The sequence below is a fragment of the Populus nigra genome, chromosome 3 (genome assembly GCF_951802175.1).
Source record: "Populus nigra chromosome 3, ddPopNigr1.1, whole genome shotgun sequence".
In the NCBI taxonomy this organism is placed as follows: domain Eukaryota; kingdom Viridiplantae; phylum Streptophyta; class Magnoliopsida; order Malpighiales; family Salicaceae; genus Populus; species Populus nigra.
In genome coordinates, this window is record NC_084854.1 from 23278675 (window position 1) to 23296887 (window position 18213).

An 18213-nucleotide genomic window follows, 5' to 3' on the forward strand; every position below is an offset into this window, starting at 1 on the left:
CTCCATTTTAAGGGGATGAAAGAAGGACATATGATCTTTATTTTTAATAAATATTAGCCTTGATTCAAATGAGAACGATCTCAAACATTGGTTAAAAATTATTATTAAAAGCTGTAAAATTAGGCTGCAAAGATTATGGGGTCAGTCTCTTTAAATTATTTTTGTGACAATTTTGTATATGGAAAACCAGCAAAAAAATAAGCTGGTGAAGGTTAAGCTTTATCAGAGGATATCTTTTGCATTCTATTTGAGGCAGGAGTGACGTATTAAATAGTTCTCTGGAAGGAGGTTTTATAGATAACTTTTCAAGTTCAAAGAAGAGACAAATGAATTTTGAAATCATAGAATTTTTTTATTTAATTTGGTCTCTGATCCCTTGACATTTTATAATAAAGCTTTCTTTCAGCTCTGATTCTTGGATTCCCTGTAATTTCACTACTGAATTTTTTTAATTAGACCCTTCAAGTTCTTTTATTTCTTTAAAAGTGATCCTTGTTCTTTCTTGGATATTTGCAATTTAATTTCTAATTGATTTTTAAAGTTTTAACTTTTTTTAATTTGACTCTTAATTGATCATTATATTTTGATTTTCTTGCTGTTTTGTCACTTATTTCATCTAATTAACTTATAAAAATTAAATTTGGTTTTTTAAAATTCTAATTTTCTCAATTAAACTCAAATTAGGCTTCCAAACTTAATTGTTCACCAATTAAGTCCCTAATAAAATTAATTTGATTAATTAAAAATTCAATTAAGTTCTTATACTTAATTAAATCTTTTAATCTGATCCAAATTAATTCTTAAACTTAATTAATCTTTTAATTGGGTTCATGATTAAATCAAATTGGCCCATTAAATGTCTAATTAAATCTTTAAACTTAATGTTTGTGTAAATTCATCTAATAATTATTGAATTTGTTATTAAATCTGTATTGTTGTTTAATTTCGAGTATAATAGTATACAATTAGATTCCTAATTTTATCCAAAATTCTAGTTTGGTTTCTCAAACATTTATCAGTCCACTCTTGTTAAATTGCCGGTTGCATTTTTTTTTTATTTGAATTTTTCTGATTTTTTTTTAAAAAAGATAATTTTGAAGGAAAATTTAAAATTAGATTATAACAATATTAATTGTCCTTTTCTTTAACGTTGAATTTTTCGTGGATTCAACTGGTTTTCAAGTGCATTTTTCAAGGAAGAGAGATGGAAACTTCTGCAACCTGGTATGCGTTGAGCATTTTGATAGCTTATGTTTTTTTAATTTTTATTTCATCTTAAAAAAATAAAATTAATTTTTATGTGATTTTTAAAAATTATTTTTTTTAAAAAAAAACACCACTTTAATGTATTTTCAATTGAAAAATACTTTTAAAAAAACAAAACAAAACAAATAATATTTTTCATGTTTTCATCTCGTTTTCCTTTCCTTAATTTTAAAAACAAAACTAATCAATTTTGAGAAGAAATTTGATTTGTCATTTCATAACAACTTTTAAAATTAAATAAACAATAAACCTAGCTAATTAATTTCTAATTAAAAAAAAGAGAGAGTTTTAGTAGCTCGAAGACTTCTCAGAATGTGCAGAACGAACACACACATGAACAAGCGGATTTACGTGTTTCATCATGATTTGCGATAGCACTCAGCACATAAACCGCAGCTGCCACAATCTTATCAGTGTTTCCTCTTTTGCATGATCATGCCAAAATCCTCTTCTTTTTTGTTCAGTCATTCGGAAACACTGAATTGCCCCATCTTTAGAAAAATGGACACCGACATTTTTCGAAATCAAAGACCAAATAACAACAGGATGATGATTCAGACAAGACGATTTATTTTAATTATTCATGTACTGTAAAGAGCAATAATATCCCCAAAGCCAGCTTAATTATAGAACAGATTAAGAACACATGTTTCGGCCCTCTGATGAGTTCTTTGTCTAAGTTTTCTTTTCTTTTCTTTTGATTCTTATAATTATGTAGGAAAATATTTTTCTTAATATATCACACACTACCTACCAAGAAAATACTTTTTAATTATGCTAGAAAATTAAGTATTTTTTTATTGTATTGAAACAAATATTTGAAAATATTTTTCTTAATAATTTAAGTATTTTCAATTATTATTTTTTAATTTAAAATAATTAACTCAACTCATGACCGCCATGTTTAATAATACTAGTTCAGGACTACTGGAGGTTTATATAATCGTTAACTTTAGGACCTGTGAGATTAGTCGAGGTACGCAAAAGCTGACTTGAACACCCACTTTAATAAAATAATAATTATAATAATAATAATACTAGCATAACATTGCAAATAAAACTGCTCTTTTTACATTATTTTTCTGTTTTGATAGTTATGATATTTTTATTTATAAAATCTCTTTTTAAAACCTAAAACATTAATATCTGAATCAATATATTAACCGAAACATTTCTTTTTTACCTTTTTTTTTAAATTTAATTTCGGTTCTTAGGTCGTAATCATTGTCGATCTTTTCTTAGATGTGACCAAATACTTGAAGACGTAAGAATAGTAATAGTTTAATAATTTGATTAATTGACTCATTAAGATAACATTAATTTATCACGTGAGACGTGAGTATCTTGAAAACCTGTGAATCACAAAAGTGGCACTATACACGTGGCAGCAATCTGCTGCTATTATTCCAGCCCGTGGAAGGGACAAACGAAGCTCCCATGATGGGTCTTATTGGAGTTTCATTGCGCCACGTGTTGCCTATCTACAGGACTTGTGATTGATACCCTGCGACGCGTGTTGTTTGTGGGACCGCTACCTAACAATGGTGGGGTTAACTCCGAAATCCTTCGGCCGACATTAAATTACTAAAATAGAAAAGTTAATTAAAGAGAGCTTTTGCACATGACGCCCTCTCTGTTTTACTTATTTTCACTTTTAGCCGCCAAAAATAATTTTTGTCCAAGTTTTAACCCTACATAGTATCCTATTTATGAACTTAACTTACCATTTTATGCAATAATTTTTGCATCTCTATTAATTGAAAAGATGTTAATGCTATTAGTTGAAAGTATTATTATGTAATAAGTATAAAGTATTATTATCGAATGAATATGTATTGTAAAACTATTTATGCTTTAATTTTATCATGAACAATTATGGTTGCATGCATTTGCTAATTACAATCACTTATTGATGAGGTCAGAAAAAAACCTCAGTTACATTTGAGTTTTTCTTGATTGACAAGTGAGTTTGAAAATATAATTTAGGTTTTAGACTTGATCAGTGTTTTTATGCAAGACAAGTTCATTGTGTGTATAGTGAACTCTCTGATACTTAAATCAATACAAGCACAGAGATAAATATAATGTATAAATGTTTTAGAGCTTATTTAGACAATGTATATATTATATGTTGTTTGTAAAAATATCATTAGATGCTAGAAAGAACAAAGGCAAGAGTGAATAAAGAGAACACATGTTCTCTTGTCTATCACAAATATGCTAGAAAGAGCAAAGCTAAGGATCTTCTCCCCCTCCTTCTTTATTGCTCTAGCCTCTATGCTTAAGTCATTCACGTAACCTATTTATGAGTTATGAGATGAAAGTAGATAAATGCTCTATATAACACTTGCACTAACATTAATGCATTGTGAGTAGGAGATGGATAAGTGGAGAAGGTGGATTAATGGAGTGTGTAGAAGATGTTTAGGTGGGGAAAATGGATTAATTGTTATTATTATTTTTTTATCATCAATTGCCCTCTAAGTTTTAAACTTCATGCATTTTAAAAAATTTAGTTTTTCTAATCGAGTTGAGAGAGGTTCAATTTTAGCAATAAACAAGAGCTTTAACAGTTACTAGATTCAATGAACTTCTAATAAGACATAATACATAAGCCCCATGCTAAAGCCTAATTCAGAGGTAACTGTAGATATAGAAATAGCTGGGACATCTCTTGCAACTATAAAGAATATTGGATATTTAGAGTTATTAGCTTCCCACCAAGCTAATATAGCGAAATAAATATTACTTGAATCTTCATATTCATTTGCCAAATATTTCTTCAACTTAAATTTACTATACTTATTATCTTCTCCATTAAATGCTTATTGGTTTGGAAGGCTAATGCTTGACATGCATCTTCCTCCATCTCATTAGCACTTAAATCTTGAGAAGGATTGTTTATAACATAAATTTTGTGACAAACTTAACATCTTGGCTATAATAGTTGTAAAAAACCATCACAAATTTATCTTTTATCTTTTTCACCAGCTTTTTCACCATGGTAGCAGACTCATACACTTGATTTAAATAAAACTTTACACATTTTAACTTATAACGAAGATTTAAAACAACTAATACCAACAAAAGAAAATTTATATATTAAAACTTTCCCTAATATTTATCAAACTTGAATATCATATTAATTGTCATTCTACATGTTAAGAAATCTCCACTTTTGAAAAACTTAGAAATTTATATTTTCATAGAGACTAGTTCATGAAAGAAAGAATTTCATATGATATGCAAAGATCTCGAAAACTCTAAAGTCACTGTATAGAACAATTTCATAAGAATTCTTGTATTTTGCCAAGCTAGATATCGAGAGGCCCTATGTGTTTCTTCTTACCCTTTGAATTTACCTTTGAAAAGAACATCAAATGCATATGATCATCCTCATCTAATCTATCAAACACTTTCTTCAATATTGTAGTTAAATCTAACATGAAATAAGTTGAATTCTAATAAGTTGGGACATCTAAACAAACACTCTAATCTTACTTTCAACCTTTAATTTATCCATACATTTCTTAAAATACATAACCCTATCAGGAGAAGATCTTACAAATTTAACAATATTTCTAATTTTAATAATTGACTCATCCACTTCATTTAACCCTTCATTCACAATAAAATTAAAAATGTTAACAGAACACTTAACATAAATAAATTCATTATCTAAAACCTTGAACTCTAATCCTTAGTCATTCATTTCAAATAAGTAATGACACTGTCATTAGAACTTGCATTATCAAATATGATTGTCAAAACTCTATCAATACCTCAATTAGTCAAGCAACTCTCCAATGCTTTTCGAATGGTCTCATTCTTGTGATTAAAAACTTGATAAAAATTTAAAATATTTTTACACAAGTTTCAATCACTATCCATTTAATGAGTTATGACACACATGTGATTGATATTTTGGAAAAAAATTCAAGTGTCACTTGAAAGACACACACACTTGTTTTTAATGGCTCTCTTTAACTTTTTCTTTTCTTTTCAATATAAAGGATTAGGTAATTCCTTGTGATAATGATTTACGAGGAGATAAAAATCTAGGTTGCATAACATGACAAAACTGTTTAAATCATAAACCTTCTACAATCCTAAAAAAAAAAACTCATTATAAATAATCATCATACCAAGTGCTTTCTACAAACTTCAAATTAACAACCTTAAGAATACTCTCATTTACATTTTTAACCCTCTAAAAAATCTATTCCAATATCTTTTGTTCTATGTTATCAAACTCAAACTTACCAGGAAACTATTTACACCAGTTATTTAAATGTGTGCATAAATTACTAATGTCATAAGTTTTTGAAGTACATGTATAATCTTATTGATAGTACTTACATGCAACTCTTCTCAATGATGGATCAAAACCCTCTATTATATTAAAATAATGCCAAACTTTAGATATAGTTTTAAAAGTCACATTCCTTTTCTTGTTACCTTTGTTGCAAATAGAATTTGTAAAAGTAACTAAAACACGTTTGGTCTTTGCTAGAGCAACCACATCATTCACTAAAAAAGGAACATCATCATTTGTCGGAGGAGCTCTTGATGGATCAATATTTATTTCTTGAATAGAAGGTTTTGTATACTTCATCTAAAACAACAAAAGTTAATCAATTTTAGTTTAATACCTATACAAAAAGATGCAAGAATTACTATTCTACAATTAAGTGTGAGCTTCTAAAATTTATAGTAAACGCAAAAAAAGCAGTAAAAAATATGAAGAGAATTAATAACAAAGATTACTTGGCATGATATGCACAACCTAAAGACTTTGAACTTTGACTTAACACTAGGCTTTCCATGAAGAGAAAAGGGGTTAGGATCTGATTCACATACTTTATTTTTATATGCAACTTTAACCTAACACAAAATAATAATAATAATAATAATAATAATAATAATAATAATAAAATAATTTGATAATAAGAAGCGATGGATGAAGAAAATAAAACAAAACCCCGAAGAGCATAGCTTAAAAATCAATAATCGAACATAAAAGAAAGTTAAAAACAAATAAAGTAGCATACAATTAAAAAGAGAACAATGAAGGATTTAGATGTTGTGTTAAAATAAAAAATTAAAAGGGAGAGGTAGAGATTTAACATGAGAGAGAGTTTATAGTTAGGATTTTAATTTTTTTAGAACGCTCGATTGTTAGGGCTATAATGAAGGTTTGTCAAAATCAAGTTTGAGCTTTTAGGTACATGAATAAGAGGAAGGGATTGGTGATTTTATTTTGTTAAAATAGTGGCTGAAAGAGGTTATTGTTTCGGTTTAAGGTACACGAGTTGAGAGTGAAATAAGAGAATAATTGGCTGAGCAGTGAGAGATAAAAAAAATGAAGAGAGAGAGAGAAAAAATAAGAGTATTTATACTAACTTGGCTATACATGTGGTATACAGATTGAGCCGGGTTGATTGAATTTTAAAAATCTCAACCCATCACTTGACTTATAATATCTAATTTTTAAGTTTCTATCTTTTTTCATATGTATTATTCATTTTATTTAACTTTAACAAGCTAAGTTAAGTCAAATATTATAAAAGAATTAGTTTTTCAAAACAAGAGCTACCACGTACCTACAATCTTAAATTCTACCATATTTTGATAAATGACCTAATAATTCATCCTCCGGTAAATATTATAAATGAATTAGTTTTTTAAAACAAAAGCTACCACTTGCCTACAATCTTAAATTCTACCATTCTACCACATTTTGATAAATGACCTAATAATTCATCCTCTGGTAAACAGATGCAATGATGCATGGTGTTGCTTGTCACTCTTATCATATAGTTAGGCCCTTAATAATACAATGTAAACATAAACTATGGGGGAAAAGCTAATTAAGAAAACTAGAAGGGTACGAGTATTTGCACTTTGAAAAGTCATTAAAAAAATTAAAAAAGAAGCACCACCTCCTTTCCCCCCTCACTCCCTCACGTACTTTTATGCTGAGAAGGGGATAACACCTCAACTTTCAAGCACTATTGAGAATTTTCTTTCAATTATGTGTGTGGTTTATGTTGTTTAACACCTTTGAAAACAATACCAACCGTAATACTACCATGTTCCGATCCTTAAGTACGCTTTGTTTCACCTAATCCACTTTTACACAAACAAACTTAAAAAAACCCTTCAATGTTAAGTGCTCAAAGACCCTCCTCCAGCACCACAACCAGCGGAGATCAAACCAGTCAAGACCATGGCCCTGATAATGAAAATGAACAAATCCGTGACATCCATGCTCTAACCCCACCTCATCCACCGCCTCGAAACCGTTGGGAAACAGGCAGCAGTCATCATGGATCATACTCTATGTCCATGAGCGGTGAAGGTGCTTCCAGTGAAAACTTCACTACCATGAGTAGAGAGTTTAATGCTCTTGTGGTTGCAGGGTCTGCTATAGGAACTAGTAACACCACCAACAATAGCATCTTTGATCACAGCGATATTGTAAGCAGCGCCTTGTTGTCTAGAATTGGAGAGGATGATCATGACGTGCCTGAAGAAACTAACCCTTTGGCTATTGTGCCCGACAACAACCCTTCAGACCCCGAACCAAGCTCGAGAAGGCTCGGGTCCGGTCGTGTGGGTAGTGGTAGCCATGGTGGTGAAGTGTCGGTGATAAGAGTGAAAAAAGAGGAGGTTGAGACTAAGATAACTGCATGGCAAAATGCAAAGATTGCAAAGATCAATAATAGGCTCAAGAGAGAAGATGCTATAATTAATGGGTGGGAGAGTGAGCAGGTGCAAAAGTCTACTTCTTGGATGAAGAAGGTTGAGGTACGTATAGGACAAATTAATAATGATTAATTTGTGATTATTTGCATGGTGGTTTGTTAGTTAATTCGCTTCTTGTAAACATTTTACATTTTCATGCAGAAAGGCAGTCAATTAGTCTTGTTGTGATGCTTATGATTATGATGATACTGAAGACTAATTGATCATTAATTTAAGAGATCAAAGAGGAAATTCAGACATAATTGGCTATGCAAAGGCTTGATGATGTGGTCAAAGTGCCTCTTATAGTCTTTTACTTCACTAATGCCTGTATTTACCAAGTTACAATGTATGAACCACTGGTTGTCAAATGAGCGGGTGGATTTCTTGATTTATATATCTTTCAGCAATTATTGTGGTCTAAATAATTGCTGACACTATCTAGTTTGTGGTCTAAAGGAGGGGTTTTTCTGGATTAAAACTTTCTATATTTTGCAATTATTGCCCCCAGAAAAGCACAATAACTAACCTTTTTCCAAAGAAAAGTGTTTTTGAAGCTTCAAGCGCCAAGTAAAGGATAAGCATGCGTGACTTTTACATGTGTTCTCATGTGCTGAGGAATTCTGTATTAGCTCATAAATCACTATGTTCATTCATTCATTATTTTGGTTGATTTTCAGTCAACTCTCAGTTGATTTGATTACGGGGATGATCTTTTTTTTGCTTAAAGTAGCTGATGTAAAACAATTAACACGCCATTCATTATTTAACAACAAATCTTCAATCTGTGTAGAGGAAGTTAGAGGAGAAAAGAGCAAGAGCCTTAGAGAAGATGCAAAATGAGGTAGCAAAGGCACACAGAAAGGCAGAGGAGAGAAGGGCATCAGCTGAAGCTAAGAGAGGAACCAAGGTTGCTAGAGTTCTTGAAGTAGCCAATTTGATGAGAGCTGTTGGCAGAGCTCCTGCCAAACGATCCTTCTTTTGAGCCATAATTAATAGCACCACATAATAGTACTCCTTGAAACATTTTCAAACAAAAAACAGTGTCCACAATAATTGCTCCAAACTGTTAGGGCCCTGCATCTTTTGAACAGCAGGGCACCCTATCCAAAATGGGGCAGTGAAGAGTAGCACTCGAAGCTGCAAAAGTATTGATTTGGGTGGTTATTATGTGTCTTTTTTGAGTGCTTGAACTTTGTAAGTGTGCTAAGAATTTTGAGGGGCCTGTTGGTAATAGTGGTGGAACAACCTTTTTATCTTGTGCAGTTGTATTGCTTCATATTATTGACAAAAAATGGTGCTTAGTTAATAGATATACTTGTTCAAAGATGATTGTAAAGTTTTGGTTAGTGCATGTACTCTAGAGTGTGTGATTGGATATTTATACAGAAGAACCAATATCTTTGTGTGAATGTGTCTTTTCAACGTGGAGATATTGTCTCTAATGTTTCATACACAACAGATTCAACAATCTTGCTCAGCAATTCAGATTTGATTCTTGAAATCTTCAAGGAACATTTTCTGCAAAATCAAGTATCAGCAAGCTCAAAACAACTCTTTGTGAGAAAGATAACAATACCTAGAAGAAACCACACTTGAAAGTTTGAGAACAATCAGTGTTTTCTCAATCTTTATTCCGTTGTCTTTACTTCTGGCGATCGAGCCTCCCCTAATTGCTTAAGTTAGGAATATAACACCAGACACGGAAGCCTTTAACCTGATATCTCAGGGGAAAAACAGAGGCATGTGCCGAAAAATATCCAAAGTGACAGAGCTTCAGTGTTTCATGGAAATTAGTGTAGTTATAAACCAGTAACACTATGAAATATGATGCACCAGAAACCAGAAAAATGGAAGTTTTATGCAGCTATACTAAGGCCAAAAGGCTTGGAATTTGTTAGAAGCATAGCTAGACACCCATACATATCCAGTGGAAATAAAAGAAATTCCGGAGAGCACGATCTTGATTTATTTAGCATAACTGGTATCTTTACAAGCATTAAAAAGCACTTTCTTTCTCTAATGTCATCTTCTTGAATAAAATACAAACATGAAAACCACTCAAAATAATTTTATCGGTGCTTACGAACCGTGATTTGCGTTAACTGTGTCTCGACTTGCAAGAAAAAGACGGGTCAAGATACTGAAAGCCTTGCCACTCAAATGAATGCTACAGGGAAGGAAGCATTAGCCTTTTTGGAAGAGCATGAAGCATTATTCTCTAGTAAGAAAGTGCCTAAATTTCAAAAAGCAAATAGAACAATAATAAACTAGTACATTCCTTGTCTGTGGGTGCAACGTCAAAAACACGGTATGCTTGTTTTGCCCAGAAAAGAACGGTTAGAAGTCAAAATTGTATCAGCAAGAAACTAAACGACTTTCCCTTTTCACATTTCTTGATAAGGAGTATGAATTTAAACTTCATGTTCAAGAAATAAAAAGAAGTTGCTCAAAATCTAAATTTCAGAGGAGATTGCTTGGAAAACATGCCATTCTGGTCATGAAGCCCTGCACAACAATGCAAAATGACAAACACTTTGATCCATGATAGGATGCGATTTGACAATGACAGGGTTTGGTCAGGTGTCGAGAGTCTATGTCTGGCCACTGCTGAGGAGAATTCTCTTATGAGTTTAGTTGTGAAGCCATTTTATTTAAGGCCTTGATTGAAGCATAGCAGATAACAGTGGATATGATTGACAAAAGAGTCTCAACTGCATTTATGCATACATATATATCACAAGTTTCTTTTGGCCAACTACCTAACTAGACGTACAAAAGCAAAAAGTTCCTGCTTTTTTTGGATCATCTATCCGACAAGTATCAATTCAAATCTTAGCACCTGCTCTCCAAGACCATTAATAACGCACATGAGGAAGATGGTATTGGGCTAGGAAGCTGTGTTATGGGATCTTGAATAGGAAACCTAAAGCTATAGATAATATAATAATCCAATCATATCACTTTGAAAATCCAACCATATCAATCCTTGTAGAGGGAGGTATCAAAAGCATTTAAAAGCTAGTCAACAGATTGTTCTATAGTTTTTTAATCCAACGATCATGGAACAGAGAACAATGGTCTAACATGCTGGCATTTGTCCAAACCAAGTCACCAAGACTAAACTGTAGTGGTATGGTGCGCGCGTGTTGCCCCTATTGTGTTTCCCATGGAAACCAAAAATTTTACCAAAGCCCTGGTTGACATGGTATTATTTCCTCTTGACTTGGCTGGATTTTTTGGTCTCTTGTTTTTTGTGATACTTTTCTGTGAGTAGCAGTAAAAAGTGGTTTCCTAGATTGGAGGTTCAGTTTCCAGTTGTGGAGTTCTCAATTATATTTTGGCTTCTTGATTGTGTGTTGATTTTTTCTGTGGATATTATATCTGAAGAAAATTGTATGGTACACCTTACTGGAAATAATTATGCTAGCTACGAATCCCAGGAAGGAGTTATGAAGTCATTTGAATGGGTCCTATGGCTTCTAATGATCCCACCAAACTTTGTTCATGGGAAGGAAGGGATGCCAAAATTGCTTCCTGGCTTCTCACTGTTGAACCTTATATGATCAAGAATCTTCGGGGGTTCACTACTGCTAAGATGATGTGATATTACTTTTGATGAGTTTATTATCAAGATAATTTTATCTGAAAGTTTTAATTGGAATTAGACATTGCTAACTATCACTAGAGTAATCTCTCTATTGAAAAATTTTATTCTGGATTTTTTAAATTATGGGATGATTATTCTAGGTTATTACATTTTCAGGTCATAAATAAGCTATAGTAGCACTACAAGCGGTTCATTTTGAAAGCCAGCGAGATTAATTCTTGATGAAGCTCCGATCTAACTTTGAAAGTACATGAGCTGAGTTAATCAATCTCCAATCTGTCGTATCTTTTAAGGTTTGTTTGGCTGAACTCTTGTGTGAAGAAAAACATATTGCCTCACATCTTGGTCTTGCTCAAGGCGCTGATGGTTCTGAGATAATTAATATGGCCTTCGCTGCTCAAGATATAGGATGATTTAGATCTCTACCACAATGTTATAGTTGCAAGAAAAGTCATCACATTGCAAAATATTTCAACAAGAAATCCTGCAATTATTGCAGGAAAGAAAATCATATTATTAAGAATTGTCATGCATACCATTAAAATCAATTCGTTTTTGCTCTTTATACTACTGTTCAATCCATTTTTATACCTATACTTTCCACATAACCTGCTATTTCGGGTTCTTCTTCCAATATTACTCCCAAGCAAGTTCAATAAATGATTATTTTTGCCTTTTATGCTCTTGGTTTCTAAGGTAAGAAACATCTTCTTACTTCTCCTTAATTAATTGACTCTACGGTTTCCAATTATATGAATGGTAGATTGATTGCTTTACATGATGTCCGTAAGTATGATGGTAAATAACATATTCAAATTGTTGACAACAATACTCTTTCTATTACAGTAATTGGTAATCTGGGTTCTTCCTTTACTAATGTATTTGTCTCTCATGATTTATCTACCAATTTCTTTTCAGTTGGACAATTAGTAAAAGAAAATTATTATTTTTATTTTTATTGTTTTGGTTATAATGTACAAGCTTAAGTATTTGGACAAGAGATAATGAGGAGCCTCAAGTGAGACATCTTTTTTCTCATTAGTCATTTTTCTTTCCTCATTCAACTTCTATTGGTTGTTTTGCTATTGCTAATAATAATAGCCAATTTTGATATAAGAAACTAGGTCGCACCAACTATGTAATTCTGACATGTCTTATGAAAGATGACTATTTGAATAATTCAAATGAGTTTTCCTCATTGTCATTTGTGCTTCTTGTAAATAGAAAAGCAAATCATTATCCTTTTCTTTATAGGGCAGTCATGCTTCTATATGTTTTGAAATTATTCATTTTGATATTTGGGGTATGAATCATACTCTTTCTCATGCTTAATACATGTATTTTATGATATTTATTAATAATTATAGTCGTTTCACTTTTATCTATTTCATTTGTTCTAAAGCTTATGTGTTATCAATCTTCCAAACTTTTATTGCCTACATAGAAACTCAAATTTCTATGTGTATTAAGGTCTTACATTGTGATGTTGCCTATGTAGAAACCCAAATTTCTATGTATATTAAGGTCTTACATTGTGATTGTGGGGAGAATACATGGCTCTTGCTTTTCAATCTTTTCTCCAATAAAAATGTATGCTCTCTTAGAGTTCATATCCTTACACCCTTCGATAGAATTGTGTCGTTGAGCGTGAAAATTATCATCTTTTAGATGTTCATACATTGATGCTTGAATCTTCTGTTCTTTCTAGATTTTGGGTAGAAGCCTAATCTACTATTGTAGAATTTCTTTCTTTAGCTAGCCTTGAATACGGTAATTCGATTATACTTTTATAGAGGTAAATTTAAAGTTGTATAAGAAAGATGATGATCTTTTCTCTGACCCTTTGATGTTATAGGTTAACGTGTGTTTCTTAGTAATGCTGTAATTTATTAAAAAAAAGTAAGAAACAAACTCATTTTTCAAAGGCATCCATCAAATTTGAATATTTGAATATATTATTGATTTGTTCTGAAGTTATATGGCTTTGCGGGCTATTAAATAAACTTTATGTTTCATAGCTTATTCATTTTTTATATATACTGATAATACCATTGCTATTCAAATTTATATTTTTCATGAGCATACCAAGTATATTGAAATGGACTTTCATTCAGTTCGTGAAGCATTAGCTTCCACACATTTCCCTTGAATGCCAAAACGCTAATGTTTTCACCAAGTTCTCTCTAATTAATAATCGTACTGCTCTCTCTAATTAATAATTGTATGATTTACGAGTTCGGTGCCACAACTATTGTAATGAAGGGGACCCTGCTCATTAACATACCAAGCTCCCGTGAGGAAGACATTCCATCTTGGTCCAGTCTGAAAGGACAGGGACTTGTACTTCCATTAGAATAAAGCAAGGGAAAAGAATGAATCTTTGTAGAGTGAGACCGCTAAACAGGAGTTCGAGACTTGGTGCCTTGACGATGATACAAATTGAAAGCTGCGAACTCTTGCCCGAAGAGGCCTTTACCACCGAAATAGTTACTATAGCTACTTAAGTTGATCTCTTCTTTTCTCCCTGAAAGAGAAATGAATAGGTGAAGGCGCTAAGGAGTCGCGCTTACCATAGCGAAAAAAGAACTATTTCCACACCTTCCAATTAAGTACTCCAACTTGCAGGCCAAGAAGCAACTGACAAACCGAAGATGGACGACCATGATCCCGACCTTATTAGCACCAAAGGTGTACTAATCAATGAACCCCTGAAACTGACTTTTCTGACAAAACCAACCAAGTGTTACAACCTGTTGTTGATATTGATTGATTATCAGACATCGATGTTAGTTACAGGTTCAGATCACTGAATTTTCCAGGACTAAGTACTTGATTAGTTGAACACAAAGTTCAAAACAATTTTAAACCTTCTGCATCTGATTATTGGTCTTGGGAGCAATTGTGTCTTCTAAGAGCATGGGGTAGCACATTTTCACCATCAGTTTATGATCGACAAAATTGATAGTTCTAAACTGCATACTATCAATTTGAGGGAGATGATGGCAGAATCGACGGCTTGAAATGTGTTTCTTTATTTAGTCTAGCTATATATATATATATATATATATATATATATATATATATAATTGATAGGTAATCCAACGATCGTAAACCACATACCAGATGAACTAATAATTAAACTGCCATGTACCATTATGTCATGCCTGATGAAATCAAGATCCAAATCAATTGCGACACAAGCACCCTAACTAGCAACAACGTTCTGATGCACGCATATAACTAGTTCAAAGAAGAACTTCCTGTATTTTAAGCACATACTAATTGAACTACAATTTGTAACTGTTACACCCGAAATTTGGTGACTGTAACCAGTAGAACTGTAGGTGATTCATCTGAAAATTCCAGTAGATTTGCTTTCGTTACACCTAAATTAAAATGTCAGTGTAATTACAGTAAAAAAAACTGGAACCGCTGGATTAAGTTTTTTTCTACCAAGAAAATTGCAGCAAAATGTGAGTCAGAATAAATCCAGCATCTCTTAATCCAGCTGAGGCAAGAATGACAACGGTTATAGCCGGGAGGTCCATCGGTGATAACATCTAGCATGTTCTTGTCTTTCTCCACAATTTGAACTGTTGATTTATAGGTGCAGCATTCTGTAACTGCTTCATGTATGCAATGTAGTAATTGAAGGGCAGATGCCAAACTGATACTGACCCCAACGAATAAAGAGAACTCTGCAAGAGAGATGATTCTGTTTTTTTGTAGTCACACGAATTCTTAAATTAGATTGAGATCAGTTTTGCTATCATATATCCCTCTCATTTCATTCCTTAATAGGTCCAATCTTGCATAAATTTCTATACTTTCTGGATGGTCTGTGCCACTTGCCACGAAATAATGGACCATGTTATCAATCTCAACCCAGCTACTGCCTGCTTCTTTACTCAACTTCAAGTCTTTCATAGTTGTTCTAACCTTCGATGCCTCATCTATCATTCCTTCACCAGCATACATATTTGAAACAAGTACATAAGAACCTGCCTCATCAGGTGACAAATCAAGTAAATGTTTTGAAGCTAACTTGCCAAGATTCAGATCCCCGCACAACTTACACACATTGACCAAAGTTCTCCAAAGCAAAGTTGACTCTGAAAAGGGACTCCTGTTAATAATATCCATGGCTTGTGATAAATAGCCAGCCCGGCCCAAAAGATCAACCATACAAGCATAGTGCTCAAGCAATGGCTGAATCCCATATTTTGATTCCATTGTGTTGAATAGGTGTAATCCATCTTCCGACAAACCCGAATAAGTGCAAGCTTGAAGGATGACCAATATCGTGATCTCATCAGGAGTAAACCCTTTCTCCTCCATCTCTTGATATAGCAATAAGGCCTTTTCACCTTGACCATGAAGAGAGTAAGCCGAGATTATGGCATTCCAAGATATGCAATCATTAGCGCTCATTGAATTAAATGCTTGATAAGCGTCCTCAACGATTCCACATTTGGCATACATGGTAATTAAAGCATTGGATACTGAAATATGGCCTGCAAATCCTGTTTTAATAGAATATGCATGTAGACCTCTCCCTTTTACTAAAGAAGCTCGATTGGCAGATAAACCTAGAAGCCGTGAAAAACTCACTGAATCTGGTTTAATACCAGCCAGTCTCAGCTGGCTAAGAAAAACCATGGGATCTTCTTCGTTGCTATCATTCTCAATAAATCCCACTAGAATGGCGTTGAAAGAAGCAGTACTCCTAGGGGAAAGACCATTAAAAACTGTTCTTGCAGACTGCAAGTTCTTGCATTTGGCATATAAATCTATTAAAGCAGTCCCAATATTAATATCACAGGGATAACCAAGCTTGATCACTAATCCATGAATTTGAGTTCCAAATTCCAAGTTTTTGCATTCTGAGCAGCTATCAAGAATTGTAGCTAACAAACCAGAATCACATTCAACACCACAACCACGCAATTCCAGAAAACCATCAACAGCCTTTTTACCATAACCATTCCTTGTGTAGCCTGATATTAAGGCAGTCCAAGAAATCAAATTCTTCTTATTCATCACAGAAAACATTATCGCTGCCTCCTCAACCATTCCATTTTCCCCATACATAGTAATAACTGCATTTCCCACCGAAGTTTGAAGCAAAACACCATACTTTACAGCAAGTCCATGTAGTTGCTTACCCTCCTCTACATTGCAAGTACTAATTATGTTAGTGAAAGTATAATCATTAGGATCCAAACCAACACTTATCAGATATATAAAAACCCCAATAGCCCTCTTCTCATATCCAGCCTTCCCATATTCCAAAATCATACAATTTAAACACCGAAGATCTTTACAACCCACACCATTAAACACTTTCTCTGCCTCATCAAAGTTCCCGCTTCTCGAGTACATAGAAATCAATGAAGTGCCAACAAAAACATTCTCCTCAAACCCACTTTTTATTACAAAACCATGAATTTGTTCCCCTAATACCACATCCCCTATATCGCTACAAGCCTGTAAAATCACCACGCAAGTATGCTCATTAAACTTCTCTCCAAATTCACACATATCACAAACAACACTAAACCCAGACACAAAATCTTCATTCTCTAGACACCCTTTTATTAGTGAAGTCCAAGTAATAGTGTTTCTAACAAGCATTTCATCAAACACCTTCCATGCCAGATCCAATCTGTTAAATTTCGAATACAGATTAATAAGATTATTGCCTTCAAATGGGTCATTTTGGGAGGCTAGTTTTACTAAGTAGGCATGGATTGCCTTGCCTAGCAGGAAATCTTTAGACCCAATTGAGATTTTTAGGAGCTGAGGCCAGTCACTAGATAGAAGGGTCTCTTCAGAAGGAGATGCAAAGGAGATATTAGTGCAGTTCTGAGTTGTTTTTAGTTTTGGGGTTTGTGTTTTGTTGCTGTTGCTGTGTTTTAGGGGTTTAAAGGAGGAGGGTAAGGTGGTGCTGGGTGGTTTTGGTTTCAATGGCGGGAAAGGTTGTTGGGGTTTTGAGAAACAGGGAAGGGAAATGGCGGGGAGAAGGGCATTCATGGGATTAATTGATGTTTGAAATGTTGGGCATGGAGGTTCTAGTTTCTCTGTACAGCCTTTATCTTCCCCTTTCAGTCCTATGCAACTCAAGGCCCATTTGAAATTAAATTTCTCTTTCTCGAAAAGCAAAAATAAAATAAAACAAAATGAAAAATTAAAAGTATCTTTGCATGGAGAATTATTTGATACATTGAATATTTTCTTATTTTTTAATATTATTGACGTTCTCGTATCTCACTTTTGCCATTCTTTAAATTAGGCAAACCATATTTTTTTAATAAAGAAACTCTTCCAAATAAATTATTATTATTATTATTGGGAATGAGAACAAATTATTTTATATTTATAATAAAACTAAATTACTTTTAATGAGGTCTTAGATAAATCATCTATGTTGATACTCATATATTTATGATAAGTTTTCAAATCTAATTTAATAATAAAGATGTGAATCACTTATTATTCAAATAAATAATAAAAAGCGAGTTGCATAAAAAATAAATTAAATAATTACATCCATGAATAATCACAAATTTGATTTTCTAAGCTAAATTATA

General features: G+C 32.9%; 2 protein-coding genes across 2 annotated transcripts; one reads left to right on the top strand and one right to left on the bottom strand.

The window, feature by feature from the left end:
• The first annotated feature begins 7210 nt into the window (after positions 1-7210).
• On the top strand, positions 7211-9425 carry LOC133688973 (remorin 4.1-like). Its single transcript, XM_062108654.1, has 2 exons — positions 7211-8076; positions 8807-9425. The coding sequence occupies exons 1-2, from the start codon at positions 7432-7434 to the stop codon at positions 8996-8998; spliced, it is 837 nt and encodes a 278-aa protein (XP_061964638.1). The 5' UTR covers positions 7211-7431; the 3' UTR covers positions 8999-9425.
• Positions 9426-14864: 5439 nt separating this feature from the next.
• Positions 14865-17703, bottom strand: LOC133689112 (pentatricopeptide repeat-containing protein At2g33680-like). Its single transcript, XM_062108858.1, has one exon. The coding sequence runs from the start codon at positions 17654-17656 to the stop codon at positions 15365-15367; it is 2292 nt and encodes a 763-aa protein (XP_061964842.1). The 5' UTR covers positions 17657-17703; the 3' UTR covers positions 14865-15364.
• Positions 17704-18213: the final 510 nt, after the last annotated feature.